General features: G+C 34.2%; 1 protein-coding gene and 1 long non-coding RNA gene across 4 annotated transcripts in view; both read left to right on the top strand.

Annotated features, from left to right (window-relative positions):
* dagla (diacylglycerol lipase, alpha) overlaps nt 1–13,320 on the top strand; it is a 120,582-nt gene extending 107,262 nt beyond the window's left edge. For 2 of the 3 annotated variants that reach the window (XM_021477715.3, XM_073908096.1), the window contains exons 19-20: nt 6,416–6,579; nt 10,382–13,320. In XM_021477715.3, coding sequence (XP_021333390.2) covers nt 6,416–6,579; nt 10,382–11,381 — 1,164 coding nt within the window. In that variant the 3' untranslated portion in view covers nt 11,382–13,320. Of the gene's footprint in view, nt 1–6,415; nt 6,580–9,225; nt 9,401–10,381 lie in introns of those variants that run through there. The other variant, XM_073908099.1, reaches the window with a different exon arrangement.
* A 4,388-nt stretch (nt 13,321–17,708) lies between these two features.
* LOC141375315 (uncharacterized) lies at nt 17,709–18,602 on the top strand. Its single transcript, XR_012383169.1, has 4 exons — nt 17,709–17,739; nt 18,018–18,057; nt 18,354–18,381; nt 18,516–18,602. It is a non-coding gene; the product is annotated as an uncharacterized lncRNA (long non-coding RNA).
* Nucleotides 18,603–19,818: the final 1,216 nt, after the last annotated feature.

Consider the following 19,818-nt stretch of genomic DNA (forward strand, 5'->3'; position numbering starts at 1 on the left):
TATATGATAAATATATATATATATTTGTATACATATATATGTATGTATGTATGTATGTATGTATGTATGTATGTATGTATATACATACATATATATATATATATATATATATATATATATATATATATATATATATATATATATATATATATATATATATATATATATATATATATATATTTATATATATATACACACACACATATATATATATATACATACACATATATACATATATACATACATACACACATACATATATACATATGTGTGTATATATACACATACTTATATATATATATATATATATATGTTTTCCCCAATATCTGTTTAACAGAAAGAAGATTTTTGTCAAGACATTTCTAAACATAATAGTTTTAATAACTCATTTCTAATAACTACATTTCTAATCATTTCATGATGACAACACATAAAATTTTACTAGATATTTTTCAGGATACTAACATTCAGCTTAAAGTGACATTTAAAGGCTTAACTAGGTTAATTAGGCAAGTTAGGGCTATTAGGCAAGTCATTGTATAATGAGGGTTTGTTCTGTAGACTATTGGTAAAATATATCGCTTAAGGGGGCTAATAACATTGAACTTAAAATGGTGTTCAAAAAATCAAAAACTGCCTTTATCCTAGCCGAAATAAAACAAACAAGACCTTTTCCAGACGAAAAAATATTATAGGAAATACTGTGAAAAATTCCTTGCTCTGTTAAACATCATTTGGGAAATATTTGAAAAAGAAAAACATTATCACAATAGTTTTGACTTCAGTACGTGTTTGTTTACCATGCATGACACATTTGAGTGAACATCGATCACATTCATATTGTTCTGAACAGGTGTAAAAAGGATGAATATTGACAAATGAATGTGAAATCACTTTTATTTATGTTTTGCACTATTATTTTGGGAGAAAGCTGTGGATTTCTGCAGAAAATGTGTATTGAGCACTAAAAACAATGTTCTCACAAATCATTTAATGCCAATGTTACCTAACATTAATATTTTGTTTTCTTTTAATGTTTTAGATGAAAAACATATTAAAATTATGAATTGCATTTATACAAATAAATATAAAATTAATTACATATTTGTACAATTTACATGTGTACAATTTTATATTTTCAATATTTACCTTTTTATTTTTAAATGATTATTATATAGTTTTATATTTGTGGCTAATAATTTAGTAACAAAATGACCTAACATGAAGTTCATCAATAGTCACTCGCTCCTGTTGATGTCCTCAATCTGGCAACCTGTGCTTGCTTGTGTTTTGAATACCTAGTCCAACCACCGGGTGTCAAACTTACACACTGCACTTTTAACGGAAACGTAACACTTAAACTCTGCAACAGTAATAAAATTATGAATTGTATTTATACAAATAAATGTAAAACAAATACAAATAATTTTGTGTCACTTATTTGTATACAGTTTTTCATGTTTAATATTAACCTTTTTATTTTTTTATGATATATATATATATATATATATATATATATATATATATATATATATATATATATATATATATATATATATATATATATTACTTTGCCCAATAATTTAGTGCCAAATTAACTACAAATGAAGTTCTTAATTTATATTAAGATAATTTACATATGAATTATTTTTATTAGTTTGACTTGGGCCAATCATTTAGTACCAAAGTTACATGACATGAAGTTCTTCATTTGTTCTTTTTTTGTTTATTTACTTTAAATGTTTTAGAGAAAATGTAACACTTGCAACAATTAAAAAAAAAAATGAATTGCATTTATACAAATAAATGTAAAAAAAAAAAAAACATAGTTTTGTGCAATTTATATGTATACAATTTTACATTTTTTATATTTTTATTTTTAATAATATATATTAAGTAACTTTGGCACTAAATGACTGGAGGAAAAATCATTTAAAAAATAAAATAAATATAATAATTTTTTTGTTATTATTATTATTATTATTATTGTTGTTGTTGTCGTTGTTGTTGTTGTTGTTGTTATTATTATTATTATTATTATTATTATTATTATTATTATTATTATTCATTACTTTAGTGCCAAAGTTACCTGATATGAAGTTCTTGATTAAATTATTCATACATTTTTAATAATTTTAATTTATACTTTTGTTTACTTTTAATGTTATAGAGTAAATCTAATACCTACTCTGCAACAACAACAAAAAATGCTTTCATATAAATGAATCGATTTTTTTTATTACTTTTTATTTTATTAATGATTTATTAATGGTTTAATTATTTAATACAAAAGTTGGCTTGCATTAAGTCTTGTGGATTATTCATTCTTTTTTTTATTTTACTTTTATAATGTTTAGAGGAGAATTAACACTGCAACCATTTTACAATCCACCTTACCATGTGTTTTGTCAGTGTTTGGCTTTGTAGCATTGAATCGACTGACATTTCATCTTGTGTGTCTTGTGTAATTATTTCATTGTTGTTTGTAGCATGTAGTTTGTATTTGTTTTTTGTCAATTGCATTTCATTGCATTCATTAACTGATAAAGCTGTGATTGTCGTCTCTAACTCCATATACTCACATGTCATATGTTTACACACAATAATAAATAAATCTGCATCATCACCTTGTGGTTGTGTAATTGAACTGTTTAATCTTGGTTATTGTTTTACTCTTGTTACTGATTTATCCTGCAGGATTTGTTTTCATAATGCATACATTCCAGCTGAATAGTTTTGTGACTGAAACTATGAAGCATTATTATGTGAAATGACTTTATTGTGGGTAAAATATGATGTTTGTATCATTCCTGATGCCTCCGTGTCACTTACACGAAAAACGGTTTTGATTATCACCTACGTAATATGCATATTTAATATTTTTCCTAATGTTTTATTCAAAGATAAAACATTCTGTAACAATATTAATAATTTGTATTAGTTCATTTTAGTTAAGGTGTCACGGTGGCGCAGTGGGTAGCACAATGGCCTCACGGCAAGGAGGTTGCAGGTTTGAGCCTCGGCCGGGTCAGTTGGCGTATCTGTGTGGAGTTTGCACGTTCTCCTCATGTTCGTGTAGGTTTCCTCCGGGTGCTCTGGTTTCCCCCACTGTCCAAAGACATGAGCTTTAGATGAATCAAGTAAGCTAAACTGTCTGTAGTGTATGTGAATGATGAATTGCAGCCGGAAGGGCATCCGCTGCGTTAAACATACGCTGGATAAGTTGGCGGTTCATTCCACTGTGGCGACCCCACATTAATAAAGGGACTAAGCCAAAAAGAAAATGAACGAATGAATAAATAATGTTCGTTAATCTATTTACGAACATGAACAATACATTTAATACAGCATTTATTCATCTTTGTTATTGTTAGTCAACAAAAGGGCTTTAACTAACATGAATTTGGATTTTAATAATGGGTTAATTGATTCATAAATGTTGTGGTATTGTTCATTATTAGTTCATGCTAGTAAATACATTAACAAATAAAACCTTATTTTAAACATTCATAACAAGTTTGCTTTTCGATACAAAAAAAATCAATATTTGATAAAAGTTTCTTGAAATGATGCATTTCACATTCACGTTACATTCAGATGCATTTAATATATACACTTTATAGCAGGGGTCACCAAACTTGTTCCTGAGGGGCCGGTGTCCTGCAGATTTTAGCTCCAACCTTGATCAAACACACCTGAACAAGCTAATCAAGGTCTTACTGGGTATACTTGTAACAACCAGGCAGGTGTGTTGAGGCAAGTTGGAGCTAAACCCTGCAGGGCACCAGACCTCCAGAAACAAGATTGGTGATCTCTGCTATCTATATATATATATATATATATATATATATATATATATATATATATATATATATATATATATATATATATATATATATATATATATAATGTATGTATGTATATGTATGTGTAATACAGTAATAAACGTTTGAAGTGAATCAAAAACTTCCATCAAAATTGTCCTAAAACATCACATTTAAAAAATTACTTTTGTTGTTTGTTCAAAATGCTTGTATAAAATGAGTTGAAACAACACAATTATTAAGTTTTTTGGGGGAAAACTTATTTCTTTCATGTTCCTCATTCATTCATTTTCCTTCAGCTTAGTCCCTTTATTGATCAGGGGTCGCCACAGCGCAATGAACCGCCAACTTATCTAGCATATGTTTTAAGCAGCGGATGCCCTTCCATGGATGCCTTTTATTGACCATCACTGGGAAACACCCATACATTCCTACTCACACACATACACTATGGACAATTAAGTTTATTCAATTTACTTGTAGCGCATGTCTTTGGACTGTGGGGGAAACCGGAGCACTTAGAGGAAACCCACGCCAACACAGAGAGAACATACAAACTCCACACAGACATGCCAAATGACCCAGCCGGGGCTCGAACCAGCGACCTTCTTGCTGTGATTGTGATTGTGCTACCCACTGTGCCACCGTCAGGGTTCATACACATTTTTACTACACAAATTCCATGACTTTTCCAGGACTTTCGAGTGAGTTTTCATGACCTAATGATTCATGTGATGTCTACGCATTTGTGGTAAATCATAAGAAAAACAATGAATGTTTAAATTCATTACAGCATATCATAAAACACGCAACAATCTCTTTAGTTTTAATTTATTTTTATATCTATGTAAAATAGATGATGCTTACACAGCACTAATGATGTTTTTGGCCAAGAAAAGAAGTAAAAAAAACACTAACATTCATTCCAGTATACAGATATTTGTCAAACTAATTTTAGTTGATGTTAATAGTTTGTTAAACTAATAGTAGGGAAAACTACTTCTATTGTAAAGTCGCGATCACACTGCACTTTTTGCTCCATAGACTTCCATGTGGCAGACCAGAAACGCAAGCATGTTTGACAAGTTTCACTTTTCACTGCGTTCGAAAGTTAAAGCTTGGTGAATTCTTACCTGCGAAATCGCATCAGGTGATTGCATTAGACTGATAGAAGATCATTAAAATAAGACATTTAAAATATGGAGCAATCGCTCATTTTTATTAACGTCTAATCCTATTGTTTAATACCACCCATTTTTGCAGCGCCATACTACAGAATTTCACACACACAAGATCTAGTGTGACTGCAGCTAAGTCACTTTGGCCAAAAATGTCTGCTAAAAATTACTAATCTAAATGTAATTTCCATGATTTTTTCCAAAACCTTGTGGGTTTTTCTGTTTTTCCAATACTTTACCAAAAATGCCATGTCAAAATTCCATGACTCTTCCAGGTTTTCCATGACTGCATGAACTCTGCACCCTTCTGCCTTTAATTCTTTTATGATCTATCTAATTAAATTAGTAAAAACGATTAAGACATCTTACTTGATTTGTGTTGGGACAACATAAAGAAATTAAGTTAGCATTCGTTTTTTTTTTTTTTTTTTTTTTTACTAATTTAAGTCGATTAAACATAAAACTATTAATTACTATTATTGCCCCGCCCCCTCACCCCCCCCAAAAGATAAACTCAAGAATTAAGCTGCCATAGACTTCCATTCATACGCACGCAAATGCGTCAGACTGGAAACGCAAGGTCATGCATTACGTTTCGCCGGTTGCTAAGATGCAAAGTTCAAGCTTGGTGAACTCTGACCTGCAAAATCGCATCACTTGACTGCGTAAGACCAATCGGGGATCAAAATGTGATATATCTGGTCAGAAATTTAAAACATGGAGCAATCACTCGCTTTTAAAAATGTCTAACAAGCTTGTTTAATCCCGCCCCTTTTCGCAGCGCCGCACGACAGAATTTCGCATGCTCCAACTCTAGTGTGACCGCAGCTTTATGTTCAGCTCAATTTAAATAAGCAGTTTAAACAAACAACAAACGTCATTTTTCCTGAGTGTATCAAACAACCCCAATTAATGTTTTTGATCCACTTCAATGATTGACTACACTGTAAAAAGTGACAACTTAGACACTTTATTTCAGCTTTTTACAACACCATAAATGAATTAGTTATTGCGGATTTTTAGAAATAAATGTTGGAAAAACTTTATTATTATTTTAGGAGTAAAAAGTTGCAATAATTTATTTAAGTTCATTTAATTAGGATCCAATGATTCTTTTTCAGTGTACTACATAGAACAATTAAGTTGTCCTAAAAAAAAACAACTCAAGAATTGTGTTGTTTTAGCTCATTTTAAAGTAGTTTGAACAAACAACAAACGTCAACAAACAAACATCGCCCATTTCTGTCAGGACAAATGACCTTAGATCCACTTCAGATGTTGACTACAAGAACATTTTCCCAGTTTCATGTACTGTGAGAATCGCTTGTTTTTAATCCATTCCTACATTTGTTTTTCCACTTGATGTTTTATCATCCGGCTTGTGCTTTCTCTTTTCCCCTCCACATCCTGCAGGTGTTGGAAAACTACAATAAAGGGAAGACAGCTTTACTGTCTGCTGCTAAGATAATGGTCAGTCCAACAGAAGTGGACCTGAATCCAGAAACCATCTTCCTGGACACCTCAAATTCGCCACAGCCTACGCCAGCCACACACCACCGCAGAAACAGCAGTGTCCGGTGAGTTCAGTCAATGTTACACTAAAAAAACAACAACATTTCTTATATATCTTTTACTTTAATATTATTACTTAATTGTATTTTATGATTATTCATATGTTTTTATAAAACCTAAATGTACACTACCTGACAAAAGCCTTGTCGTCCATCCAAGTTTTAGGAACAACGAATAATAATTGACTTCTAGTTGATCATTTGGTATTATATGAAAGACAAAGGCCTCTAGATTACACTTATTTTACCAAAATAAAATATGATCATGTCTTAATTTTTAACCATTTAATTAGCACAGTAAGGTCTGACTTTGCTTTGACAAAAGTCTTGTCACTTAACAGAAATAATGTACAATATAGAACAGGAGTGTCCAAACTTTTAGGGCCGTGGGCCAGATGCAAAAAAAAAAAAAAACGTCGTCCCGGGCCAAATTTTACATACATCACACAGACATGCACATATATATATATATATATATATATATATATATATATATATATATATATATATATATATATATATATATATATATATACCTCATAACTAGCCAGTGTAGAATTTTCTTGCACTTTATTAGCACGAAAAAACTGGGGCCTCATGTACGAAGACTTGCGTGGAAATCTTACTAAAACATTGCGTACGCACAAAGCTGTAAATGTGCGTACGCAGAAAAAAATTCAGATGTATGAAACACTGCGTACGCCGAATCTCACGCATATTCTTTTGTACATCTGAATGAACGTGAAACTGAGCGCAACATGCACGAGCACAAAACCCCTCCCTGCCTCCTCCCCCGTATGAATATGCTAATGACTATGTTAATGGTAAAACCCAACGAAAAAGCAACGGCAAAAGCAAGCAAAAAGAGAAACTTTGAACAGAATGTGAATTGGAGGTGCTGCTTTCGGAGGTAGATCGGAGAAAAGCGGTGTTATTTGCAAGTTTGTTTTTCGGAATTAACAACAAAAGAAAAAAAATAGAGTGGGAGAGTTTAGCTGATACGGTTAACACAGTTGGGTCTGAACATCGCACTGAGTGCATTTAAAAAAATAGTCTGGTTTATATCTGTAAAATGTTGCAGCACTCTGAACAGTCTCAGTGGCGCGCTCGTAAGATGCATGTGATCATGTTTTGACACGTTCGAGCATGAACTCGGCTCGAATCCAGAGTCTGATGAACTCTTTCTTCTTTTTTTTCCCCCGCTACATATCATATTTTGCCAACTATTTATCACGAGAAAGACTAGTAGGAATCATTAATAAGTTTGTGCATCATATTTTATTTGCACATTTATTGAATGGAAATGTTTCTGATTCACACATGCAAATTCATCTTCAGGTGGTGTCTTAATAGCAATGTGCGTGCGGTAGATCGCTCAGATTACATTGGGAAAACAGGCGACCGCTGCAAATTGTGCTTTAATGTTTGGCTGGTCAACTGTATGGTATGGAAATCTTACATACCTACTAGATGAACCCGTCTCATACAGCTGCCATTGCAAGGATCAGACACTTTGTAGAGAAGCACACAACTGCCTCTAGGAGTCGCCAATGGAAATAAAACAGACACGCACAAAAAATGTGCGTATGCCTGCCAGAAAGCTGCCGTGAACCTGCGCACATTCCCACGTTCAGTTCATTGTTAGTAAATCCAAACGTGAGCGATTCTGAGCGTGAAACCTGGCGTACGCAAAGTTTTTGTGCGTACGCAGCGTTGATACATGAGGCCCCTGGTGTTGTTGAGCTGATAGGGCAGCTGCTAATTGTTACTTTTTGATCTCGTTCGGCACCAGTGTAAGAGCTGAAGGCCTGATGTTTTGTTTTATAATGTATTTTAATATAAAATTTCTTCATTGCTTCAACTGATTGCTGGCAAATTAAGCAGATACATTTCCCGCTGACCTCTGTGAAGAAATATTCTTTTCCCCAACGTGACTGAAATTTCCTGCACTCACTGTTGATTTTCCTTTTTCTTGGTTTCGCCATGGCTTGCCAAAATGTAAATCAAAATGTTATCAATTATGTTTCCTTCATTTTTTTTTGGTTCGTTTTGCATCATTACAAGAACTGCTGCCTAATTGACGGCATGTAATAGCGACACCCGGTGGTTATTTATTGAATTACGTTCATTTTTGCATAGCGGGCCAGATTCTATTAATATTTATCAAAAGCCTCGCGGGCCGCCACAAAACTGATTGCGGGCCGCAGATGGCCCGTGGGCCGTAGTTTGGACACCCCTGATATAGAATATAAAGTCATGGTGCAGTGGACAAAGAGTTAATATTGTGTATGACTCCCATGAGCTTGGAGGACTGCATTCATACATCTCTGCAAAGACTTTTGTCAGGTAGTGTATATGTGTGTGGCGGGTTTTGTTTGTTCAACATGTTCAACAAAATCACTTTTGAGGAAAAATTGCAAGGCAACTGACTGACTATGTAAATCAAGTCAATTACAGTACTTGGGTTGAGTCAACTCAAAAAAAGCTGTGCAGCAAGTTGCCTCGCAATTTTTAGTTGAGTCAACTTTCAATTTTTTTACATTGTAAGAAACAAGTATAACTGGCCAATAAAAGCAGAAGCCAATGATGTAGATTTTCTTCTGGTTTGATTTTAACACTGCTGCCTGTGCTTCTCACTCATGCTCACTGCAGAGGTACTGTGTACGGTACTATTCAGTTCCCCCCTCGTCCTCTCTGGTTTAGTAGAAACGCAGAGTCTAGATGTTAGACATGTTAGAGTTTTGCGTCTAACCATAATCCTCCCTTTGTCCTTCTTTTCCCCTGCTCTCTGCTTTTTGCACCCAACCACGTTCTCATTATTTGTTTTTACACACACACCAAACTTTTATTTGCTTTAATACAAATAAATTTAAAAATATACATATGATTTTGTAATATTTATATATAAATATGTATATTATTTTACATATTTAATATTGACATGTTTACAATTATTTATAATATTTTATGTTTTTGTTTGATTTTTTTAAATGTTGCATCATTAATATTTAACTTCAATTTTGTATTATTAACAATTTTCCCAAAACAAATGTCTACATTTTGCAATGAACATGTCCATATTTTTTCTGTTCACCATCCTTTTTTGGCATCTTTTAAACATTATCTTTTTTTTATGTTAATATCCAAATTACTCCCTCATTTCATTCACCAACCTCCTCACACCCCTTCCATGCTGCCGGTCTATCTGTCTACCTTTTTACTATTTTTATTATTATATTTTTTTTATATATTTTTGATGTTTTAAAATGTATTATATATAATATATACAATTAATATTTGCCTTCACTTTTGTGTTTATTTACATTATTTTAATTACATTAATTATTATTTTTTTTTATTTTGCAATGAACATGTCCATATTTTTCTGTTTTTCCTCCTTTTTATGACATCTTTTAAATATAAATTTAATATGCAATATCTAAATTCTAATATAAAAATACCCCCTCTTTTAATTAATTAAAATAAAAAATATATATTTTTGTTTTTTTTTATAAAATATTTATATTATTTTATATTTGTTTGTTTTTTATGTAAAATTAATATAACATTATAACATTTACATATTTAATTTTGGACTTTTATATTATTTGCATCTTTTTTTGTCAATTTGCTGTGAACAATATATTTATTTTATTTTGCCTGCTTTTTACTGCATCTTTTAAATATGATCTTTTTTTATCCTAACATCCCTTACTTGTTTAATTCACCATCAACCACCTTACACCCCTTCCTCATTAATTTCCTCCATTCCTGTGCCCCCGTCCCATCCCGTCCTGCCCTGCTGTAGTTCCTGCGCCCGGTCTGAGATCTCCCTTGATGGCTTCTCTGAGTGTCCGCCTCCTCCTGTCCCTATTGTGCTCACCGGAGCCCGTGAGCGACTGGCTGTGGAGCTGCGGGAGCGAAAAGCCCCCTTGGCCATCATGGAAAGCCTGTCCGATGCCGAATCCGTCTACAGCCTGGACTCTCGCCGATCATCTGCCGCCCTACGGGGCTCACCCTGCCTAGGGAGCCTACCTTTCCCACTGGATGCCCCAATCCCAGAAGAGAATCCTTCATTGAGTTCTCGTACGGAGCTCCTAGCTGCTGAAGGGTTGACCCAAGATTTGGGGGAGGCTGGACCATACATTCCTACACCTCCAGAGCCAGAAGAACCCTCCAACGACATCCCATACAACAACGAATACTTCACTCCAGAATTGAAGAGTACCACAGATCCAGAAACAGATTCATCTGTGGTTCCCGACAGTCAAGACTCCTACCGTGTAGCATCCCGGACTGGTTCTCGTCCAGAAAAGCTCAGGGAGTTTGAAGAAAAAGAGGTCAAAGTTGATCTCTCCCAAACTCTTCCCGCAGTTACTCCACTATCCAACGGTACTCCCAGTCAGGCGGTCCTAGAGTTCGCCCAGTACCTAGACTCTCTGTTTAGGCTGGACGGAAGCAGTTCGCCTCCTCTTGAGCTCTCGGATGCTGAGTCCGAGTCCGGACGGGGATCCTACAGTCAGGCTGAGGAACACCAAGAGGAGCAGCGTGTCAAAAACGCGGATAAGCTACTAGCTAGAGCCGCGCTAGAGCCCAATTTGGTTCCCAAGCCTCCTCGCACATTTGCCGGCTCTGCTGACCCGTCCTCCGGCATCTCTCTTTCTCCATCCTTCCCGCTCTCATCTTCCGGAGAACTCAACGATTTTTCTCCCGCTGATGGAGTGTTGCCTGTAAACCATACATCTACGCTACGAACTTCCGCTGCTAGTCCCAACCCCAAGGAAACTGCATTGTCGTCTATGGTTTAGACTCATTGATTTGTTTTTTTTTCGCCCAGCACTCGGTGGGTTCACTTTCTTTGCTCTTTCTGAACTGATTGTAGAAACGTGCATGCGTAGCAGCAACGCGGCCAGTTCCCGAGACTTCCAGATTTTAAGGATTCATCAAGAACAGAAGACCTCATTTTGTACTATCGTAAAAGACATGAATGCATCGTGTCTGGCGTATTCACCATTATGAAGTGTCCTGCAACACACAAAGTGCTGAGAGGCTCCTTTGAACACTAGCGCATAAAGAAGCTTGCACAATTGACCCTACGTTCACTAATGTTACGGTTATGTTTACATTGAACACCAAGCTATCACAAAGGTTGGCAGTTTCGTAAGGGAAAGGCTGGGATTTTAAAGGGAAGTCGGGGGAGGGGCGCACAGGACAAGCTTTCCTCAGGACTTTTGAGAATGACGAAACGGGACTAACGACGTCTCAGGCGAAGGATGTTATATTATTTTATTTCGGATTGTACTTTTTGTTTTGTTTTTTATTTATTGAACAAGATTGTGTGGAATGTCCTGCTGAAGTATGTGTAGTTGGTGGCACTGATGGTTGGTGGACATCAATGTGCATGAGAAAATACTGTATGCTCGTATATTAAAAAAAACAAACAATGAAAAAAAAAACGTTCAATTTTGCTAACTCTCGTCATCTCTTTTTTTGACGTCTTCTTTTGAATTTTTTGCATGCAAGTTTTTTTTATAATTTTCCTTTCCACCCGATTGCCAAAAAAAGCCAACTACATACTTCGAGTTTGAAATGAATATATAATGAATACGTGTTGTTATTTATTTTTTATTTCTTTGGAAAACCACTGCCCATAAATGCAAACGACATCAGGAGGAGTTGCTGAATGGTTCGCACCAGTTCACAAAATGCGCCCTTTAAATGGCTCGGCTGAATCTGCGACATGTTTTTTTTTTTTTATCGCAGAACGAGACGCGTAACTTTAGAACGATCTTATTTGTTATGGGTATGGCGTGCAATCAGTAGCAAAATAAGCATAGAGAGATTTCTTCTCATCTGCTTTTTTTAAAAATAAAATAAAACAAATCATTTCTACGGTTGTTGCTGTATTACAATAAATAGTGGTTTATCTCGACGGCGAAATATTTTAATAACTTAGACTTGCTTTTTATATATGGTTTCAGGGTGGAGTGGTTGAGTTTTTGGGTGGTTTGTGTGAAAAAGTACAGCGGTTTGTCACCACAGTGCTTCGCGAATCATGTGTCACATGACAAGTGTTTTATTTTATACTCTGTCGATTATGTTTTATAGCTTAATTCCCATGCTTTGATCACAGTTTGTTTCCTTTTAAGTTGTTTTGCATGCAACTACTAAAAAATAAGCGTATCACATTGTGATTTTAGCATTTTTAACAAAAAAAAAACTCAGTATTGTTTTGCTGCTTTATTGAATACTTTGACTTTATAAGCTGTGACTGCTGTACTTTTTCACCAAAAAGTTGTGTATAGCACTGCCTTTTCACGTGAGTGTACATAAATAAATACTGTCTTGTTTCCAGTTGTTGTGTTAAAAAAAAGATATAAAATCAATGGGACTTATCAATAAAACAGCTCTATCATGTACCATAGTGATGACTTTATCTCAAAAATGTATAGCTATATTGATATATCTGCAGTATAAATTATAAATAGACAATAATTAAGACTATTCAGGAACGGACTTCTGATACTGTGGCCATATGTTTACTTCAGAAAACAATATTTAGTGATTGAACTGTCATTCTTTAGGAAACAAAATAAGAAAGAAGAAAAGAAAAAACTCTTCACATGTTTGTCACTATACCCTGCCAGTCTTTTAACTCTCTTTCAAGAATGAGAATGTATCTAAATGCACACACACACTTACACTGCCCTGCCTGTAAGAGAATAAAACATATGGATCTCAGACTGACTTTGTTTCTTGTGGATTTATTTGTCATCGTATGGGGGTGTGGGCTTAAAATTCGCATGAACCAGAAGATGGAATTAGGCATCCTGAGGCGTGAATCAGGCTTTTTTTTTTCGTTTGACGCACTTCAGACTGCAAAATAAAGTTTGAACAAACATCTAACAAACGGAGCAATGGAACAGACAGAAAAGCAAACATCTTGCAGTGATGGTTCAAGGGTGACAGGCGCTGGATGTGACTGAATTGAAGGACATTTTTGTGCTTCACATGTATGGCTGGTATTATTATGTGCGTCAAATCGATAAATGATTTTGTTTAATTCTTTCCCTGCAGTTATCGAAAGAAAACACTTTCCTGCCATTGACGAGTTTATAGCAATCTGTGTTTTACTGTAGGTGTATTACGGTATAGGGGAAGTTTAACTGTCCAGTGAAGAGGGCGGGTCTTTTAAGTAGAGTCTGTCAAGTCTTGACAGAGAGTAAAGGCAGATGCTTCTCCAGGTAACCCTCCGCATCTTAAAGTTTCAGAGTTTAAACGCAAGCGAATGAAAAAATACTGCAGGGAATGGGAGGAAACAAATACCTGGCTGCAGAGTGTTAGAAATATTATTAAGCCAACTGCACGATTTGTCGGAGAGCGTTTTCTGTGGCTTATGGTGATCTGTGCGACAACATGCCTCCGGAGAGCAGCATCCCCGCAATGACAGAGCTCGCGAAAATCTAAGCCAGGGGTTTCCAAAGTGTGAGGCGCGCCTCCCCAGGGGGGCGCCAGAGCATGTCTGGGGAGGCGCGGGAAAAATATTATATAATAAAAATATAATTATTAAGTTTAATTATTATATGTATTTTTTATTATATTTAAACGTTTTAATTAAACAAAGCTAAAAAAATTATACGTCAAAAATAAGAAAACCTTTTTACCCAGAAGGCCATAGCTGTGAATTCGCTTCTGTTTGGCAAGCCCGCCAATACAGGTATATGCCTGCTAATCATGCTGCTAATACAATGGATCGGTTTCTGAGACCCCCGATTCAAAGCCTTCAAGTTTAGGGCTTAAACCCAAAAGACGCCGATATGATGATCAGTATTTGAATTTAGGATTTTGTGTACAGGAACAGCTGATGAACCACGACCTTTATGTGTGGTTTGTCAAGATATTTTGGCTGACAGCATCAGACCCGCTAAACTTTGGCGACACCTTGAAACCAAGCATGATGAGGTAGCAGAAAAACCTCCAGAATTTTTGTTTGTGTGTGTGTGTGTGTGTGTGTGTGTGTGTGTGTGTGTGTGTGTGTGTGTGTGTGTGTGTGTGTGTGTGCGTGTGCGCGCGCATGCACGCGTGTGTGCTTGCGTGTTTGGGAGGAGCGGGGCGCCAATGGATAAGTTGTGTCAAAAGGGAGGCCCACTGTCTTAGACTTTGAAAAACCCTGATCTAAGCAGTCAGACAGTTCTTCGTACCCCAAGTCTCTCCAGAAGCAGACATGGTAATGACAGTGACCCAGTCTGTGAAAATCTGACTGGAGTCATTGTTTTTTTTTTTTATATATATATATAATTTACTGTTTTCTACATAAAAAAGAACAGTCTCTGATGATAATAATAATAATTATAATAATAAGAAGAAGAAGATTATATTTATTTAATATTAAATGAGTAAAACAATGTCAACAACTGAAATGACAGTGAAATGAATGCATGGCTACAGTCAAACTTTATCTCAGAATTGGATTTGGCCTGGTTTTCACACACTGGGTCACAAATTGTAATATGTAAAAATTCTGTAAATACAATGTAAGTGGATCACCTTCCAATGCAATGTTATGATTTTTTTTTTGTTAAGGTTAAGTCAGGCACATAAACATTCATTTAATACTTGAAACATTTTATTTAATATATTAATAAACAACAACATAATGCCCATGTAAAGAAAATAAACTAGTAAATTGCAACTTTCCATATTTTTAAATTAGAGATATGCTCTATAAAAACTTTACTACACTGTAAAAAAAAATCCAGATTGTTTGTCTTATTTTTTTAAGCTTAATCAAATTAATCATGAGTTCATTGAACTTATATTATGTTAAACTGACTTAAAACAGCTTGCATAACTTATAAAATTAAGATAGAACATGATTAGCTTAGTTCAGTAAGTTAAAATGACCTAAAACATGTGCTGTCAGGACTAATGGATCATATAATTTTTTACAGTGTAGCTAATGTTTGTATCTAGTTCATGTATGTGCCGTTTCCATGTTTGGAAAGTTGTGACTGCAAATCATGACAAATATTTTAGCAAAAATCTGTTATCAATACCACCCTTTAAAATTAGGTTCATTAGTATTTTCTCCTCACCTCTAGTTTACAATTGAATTAGTTTTTTTATCAATATATTTTTTTTTATTATTTTCACATCAATAATTTACAGAATCATTTCAGTATACATGTAAACCACCCTCCACCCCTTTCCCACCCTCACAAGACAGAACACTTAAATAGAGAGTTTTGAGACATCGAGCTGATGTGTAAATTAAGAGGAAATAAACAATAGAACAATAATGACTAATAAAGGATTAAAGCTATGAAGTGTCATACTTATCCATTCATATTTTCAGTCAGTCAAATTATTCATGTATTCAATAAATATACCCCAAGTCTTCTGAAACATTGAAGAGTTTTTTTTTTAAGATTAAACATTATTTTTTTTCAAAAGAATTTAATTTGTGCCGCATAGAGATTATAAGAGGTTAAAAATTTAGTTTTTAATCTCTTTTTTTTATCTTTACATACAATTATCTAGATATTTTTGACTTTAGATTTGACTGGGAAGTCACACATTTAGTGGTAGTCTCTTTTATAGATAAAAGTGCACATTTATGAATATTAAGATGTAAACCAGAAGCTAATGAAAAAAAAAAGATTTTGTCTAATGCTAAGAGAACCCTCTCATTATGTACACTGTAAAAAATTTCCAGGTTTTCACAACAAGTTACTGTAATTTTTCACAGTAAATTACATTAGTATCCCTTCACAGTATTTAACTGAAAAATTCACAGTAATATGTTGTATTCATAATTTTATTGTGAAATTACGGCAGGTAGCATGATTACAGCAAATTACTGTGAAAAAGACTATATATTTTGCACGTTAGTTATAGAAATTCAAACCTTTTTTTGATTCAACGTAGAAATTAATACAAATTAACTTTTAACAGATAATAACAGAAGGTTATAGCCCCCAAAACGATTTGGTTACCAACATCTTTTTGGTTGTACTGCACCATTATTTAATTTTTTTACAGTTAACATAGAATAGGAAATAATATTTAATGAACATAACTGTGTGCTTAGCCAAAACATAATAAATTGGAATAAAAAGTAATTAATTAATGAAACCAAACTGTTAAACAGCCAAAAATTATTTAAATGTCAGGGTAAATGTCTGCTTTACACGGTTTCATGAGTATTGGGCACCTGTCATCGCCTGGAGGTCACTAATCTCAGAATTATATATATATATATATATATATATATATATATATATATATATATATATATATATATATATATATATATATATATATATATATAAACCACAGATTAGAGTTTTAAACAACTACATTCTAGCATGAAAAACAGTTAAAACTTCATTTACTGACGCATATAGAGCCATCGAAGACGGGGCAATTGTCCCAATGTCTAGCCTGAAGACAGGCGCCTCTCGGCGGATACATGAGTAATGAGCGCCGTTACCGCCTGGAGGTCATAGATCTCCGCTACCGGCAAAACACACTTAAAATTTACACACAATCTTTACTAACAATCCACAGATTTTAGTTTTGAAGAACTACATTCTCGCATGAAAAAGTGTTTAAACTTTAATTCATTACATATTAAAAGCAACATTTATAATATTATGTGCCTTCTCATCCACCATTACAGCTTGATGCAGCATGATGCGAAATGAATCCTGGGAGGAAAAAAATAATAATTCTTAATACACTCCAAACGAACTTTATTCTTATTGTTAAAGTCAGAGATATGTAATATTTTGAATGGCGAAGAAAAAAATTAACTTTATATTTCAATGAATATATCACTTTTGCACTGCTTCGGTTCAGGACTCGTGTGACATTGAATCAGATTCAGACATTTTATCAGACGTGTTCATAAGCTCATAGTCATCAACATGCAATTTGTGTACAAGCAGTACACGAACCAAGCAATATGATGAATTATTAATGAATTATATGTCTGCGTCTTACAATATTATACAAAATGGAATCGGTTTCAGGCGAATTCGACTCTTTACAATTCACTTAAAGGAGCCGATTCATTGAACAGAACTGACTCGACTCGACCGCGAACAAGCGCCATCACCACAGACAACGTCTCCGTCGTCTCTTCACCCAACGAATTCATCCTCGGTAAGTGTTAAAATGTGACTTTTGTCCGTTAAATGATTGTTGTATGTGTATTTCTGTATAGTGCATGTCATTTAACAGGAATTTACCGAGTACTTTGGTTGTACTCGCACATATAGGGTTTAAGCGCGCCTTTTTTTAAAACAAGAAATTAACGACGCCAGATGGTGATTGTAGTGTTTTCTGAGGTAACATAGCATAACGTTAACGTTAGTTCCTGAAAAAAAAAGAAAGGGAATTTTCTTTAATTAACTTCTTGTTAACTGCATTTTCTGTTTCAGTACAAGACTGAAGTAAAGGTGAAATGACTGTAACGTTTAGGTAAGCTCTGGCTTTCACTTAAGTTAACGTTACGGTTAGTCACCATCATGTACGTTAATTTTGTTCACTGTAACGTTAACGTTAAGTTAGTTAAATAAACTAAACTCATTATGAAACAAGTCTTAACTGTTTTATTAAATGAGGCTTATAATACAATTCAGTTGTATTATTTTAAACTAACACTAACACAGTAAATATTGTATATTTCTCACTGGTGTTAATGCAGTGCTAACATTTACTAATGAGAACTAATTGTATATTGCCACTAACTGTACATTTTATTTTTTGGTGTTCAGGTGTACCTGATAATAGCTGAAGTGTGAGGTGAGTGTAAATTCTAAGCACACAAATATAACCTAAATTCATTATCACAGTCTAAACCTATATATATACACAGTATGTGTGTGTGTGTTAGGTTGAGTCTTATTCTACTCTTATTATATTCATATTTTTTGCAGCCACAGCCACTGATGTTGAAACACTGATGCCAATCACCCCTCTCTTGATTATTAAAGGTAATGTTGAACCTTCCTCGTTTTTATTAGATTTTTAAATGTCAGGTTTTTCACAGATTTGTTGTGAGCAGTTTCTTGTACAAACTCTTTTTCTTCTTCCAGAAGTTCCACCAGTACCTCCAGTAGTAGTAAATATTAGACAGATTTTTTTTCAACTATAGTTTTTATTTTTATTAGCAATTTTACTGGGCATGTGTGTTTGTTTGCTTGGTTTTTAATAGGCAGAGTATGGAATGTCAACTTTGTTTCTACAAACAAATGTAATTATTCACAAACATCTCTAATTTAGTCTTTCTTTCCCCAGCAGTACAACATCAAACAAACAGTCTTATTCCTTGGAGGGTCGAGTGGTCATGAGACCTCACCTGAATTTAACGACTGACTTTGGATCTGGTCTGAAACTGAAGTATGCTGAAGATGCCTTTTGCACTCTGGAATTTAAGGTAATGTCTACAATAAATATTGTAACTGAGGGCTTGTTTTCGGGGGGTTAAACAAGGAATGTATAGGAGCACAAGTCATGACTCCCCTTGTCCCCTTGTAATAAAGGGGTGTGTTGCAGACTCAATTTGTCTGTCTGTGCTGGAGACCAGAGGGAAAGCTGTCTTTAAAAGGATGGGGCTCTTATACCATATGTGAAGTGACCTATTCAGGTGAGTGGATTACATGCTAGTCATTGCAAATGCATAAATAGTGGGAAATTTTTACTGGGAAGCACAAATTAAGTGAAACTCAAAAAACGTGGAAAAATATTTGGAATTTTTACAAAAAAAAACTTGATTGAAATGAATACAACACAAGTGGTGTATCACTTCAATCAAGTTTTTTGCAAAATTTTCCTAATATTTAAATCATGAAAAATTAGCTTGATGCAAAAAACATCCTGCTAGTATTCAAGAACAAGTGCTGTGATGTACGTGTTCACTTTGCAGTAAGTGTGAACCCAGCATTAGATTATAGTCTGTAAACAGAAGGTGTAAATCAAATCAACTGTTTTAAAATGCTCTGCCTAGGTCATTAAAACCACTATTTGTTGTTAGATTGTTCTTGAATGTGTGTTTGTGATGGAAATGCTTTTCAGATGTTTTTGTTTAAATGATTGCAGTTTGACTGAGCTACAGTATTGTCAGCATGTTCAAACTGAGCTAATAGTAATTTTGCTCTGTAGTGCAGCAGTAGTGTCCCAGAAGTGTTGTATGAAGCTAACTGTTTGTCTGCCCTTTTGCTTATAGGTGCTTTTTGGGCA

This window comes from Danio rerio, chromosome 7 (genome assembly GCF_049306965.1).
Source record: "Danio rerio strain Tuebingen ecotype United States chromosome 7, GRCz12tu, whole genome shotgun sequence".
Classification (NCBI taxonomy): Eukaryota; Metazoa; Chordata; class Actinopteri; order Cypriniformes; family Danionidae; genus Danio; species Danio rerio.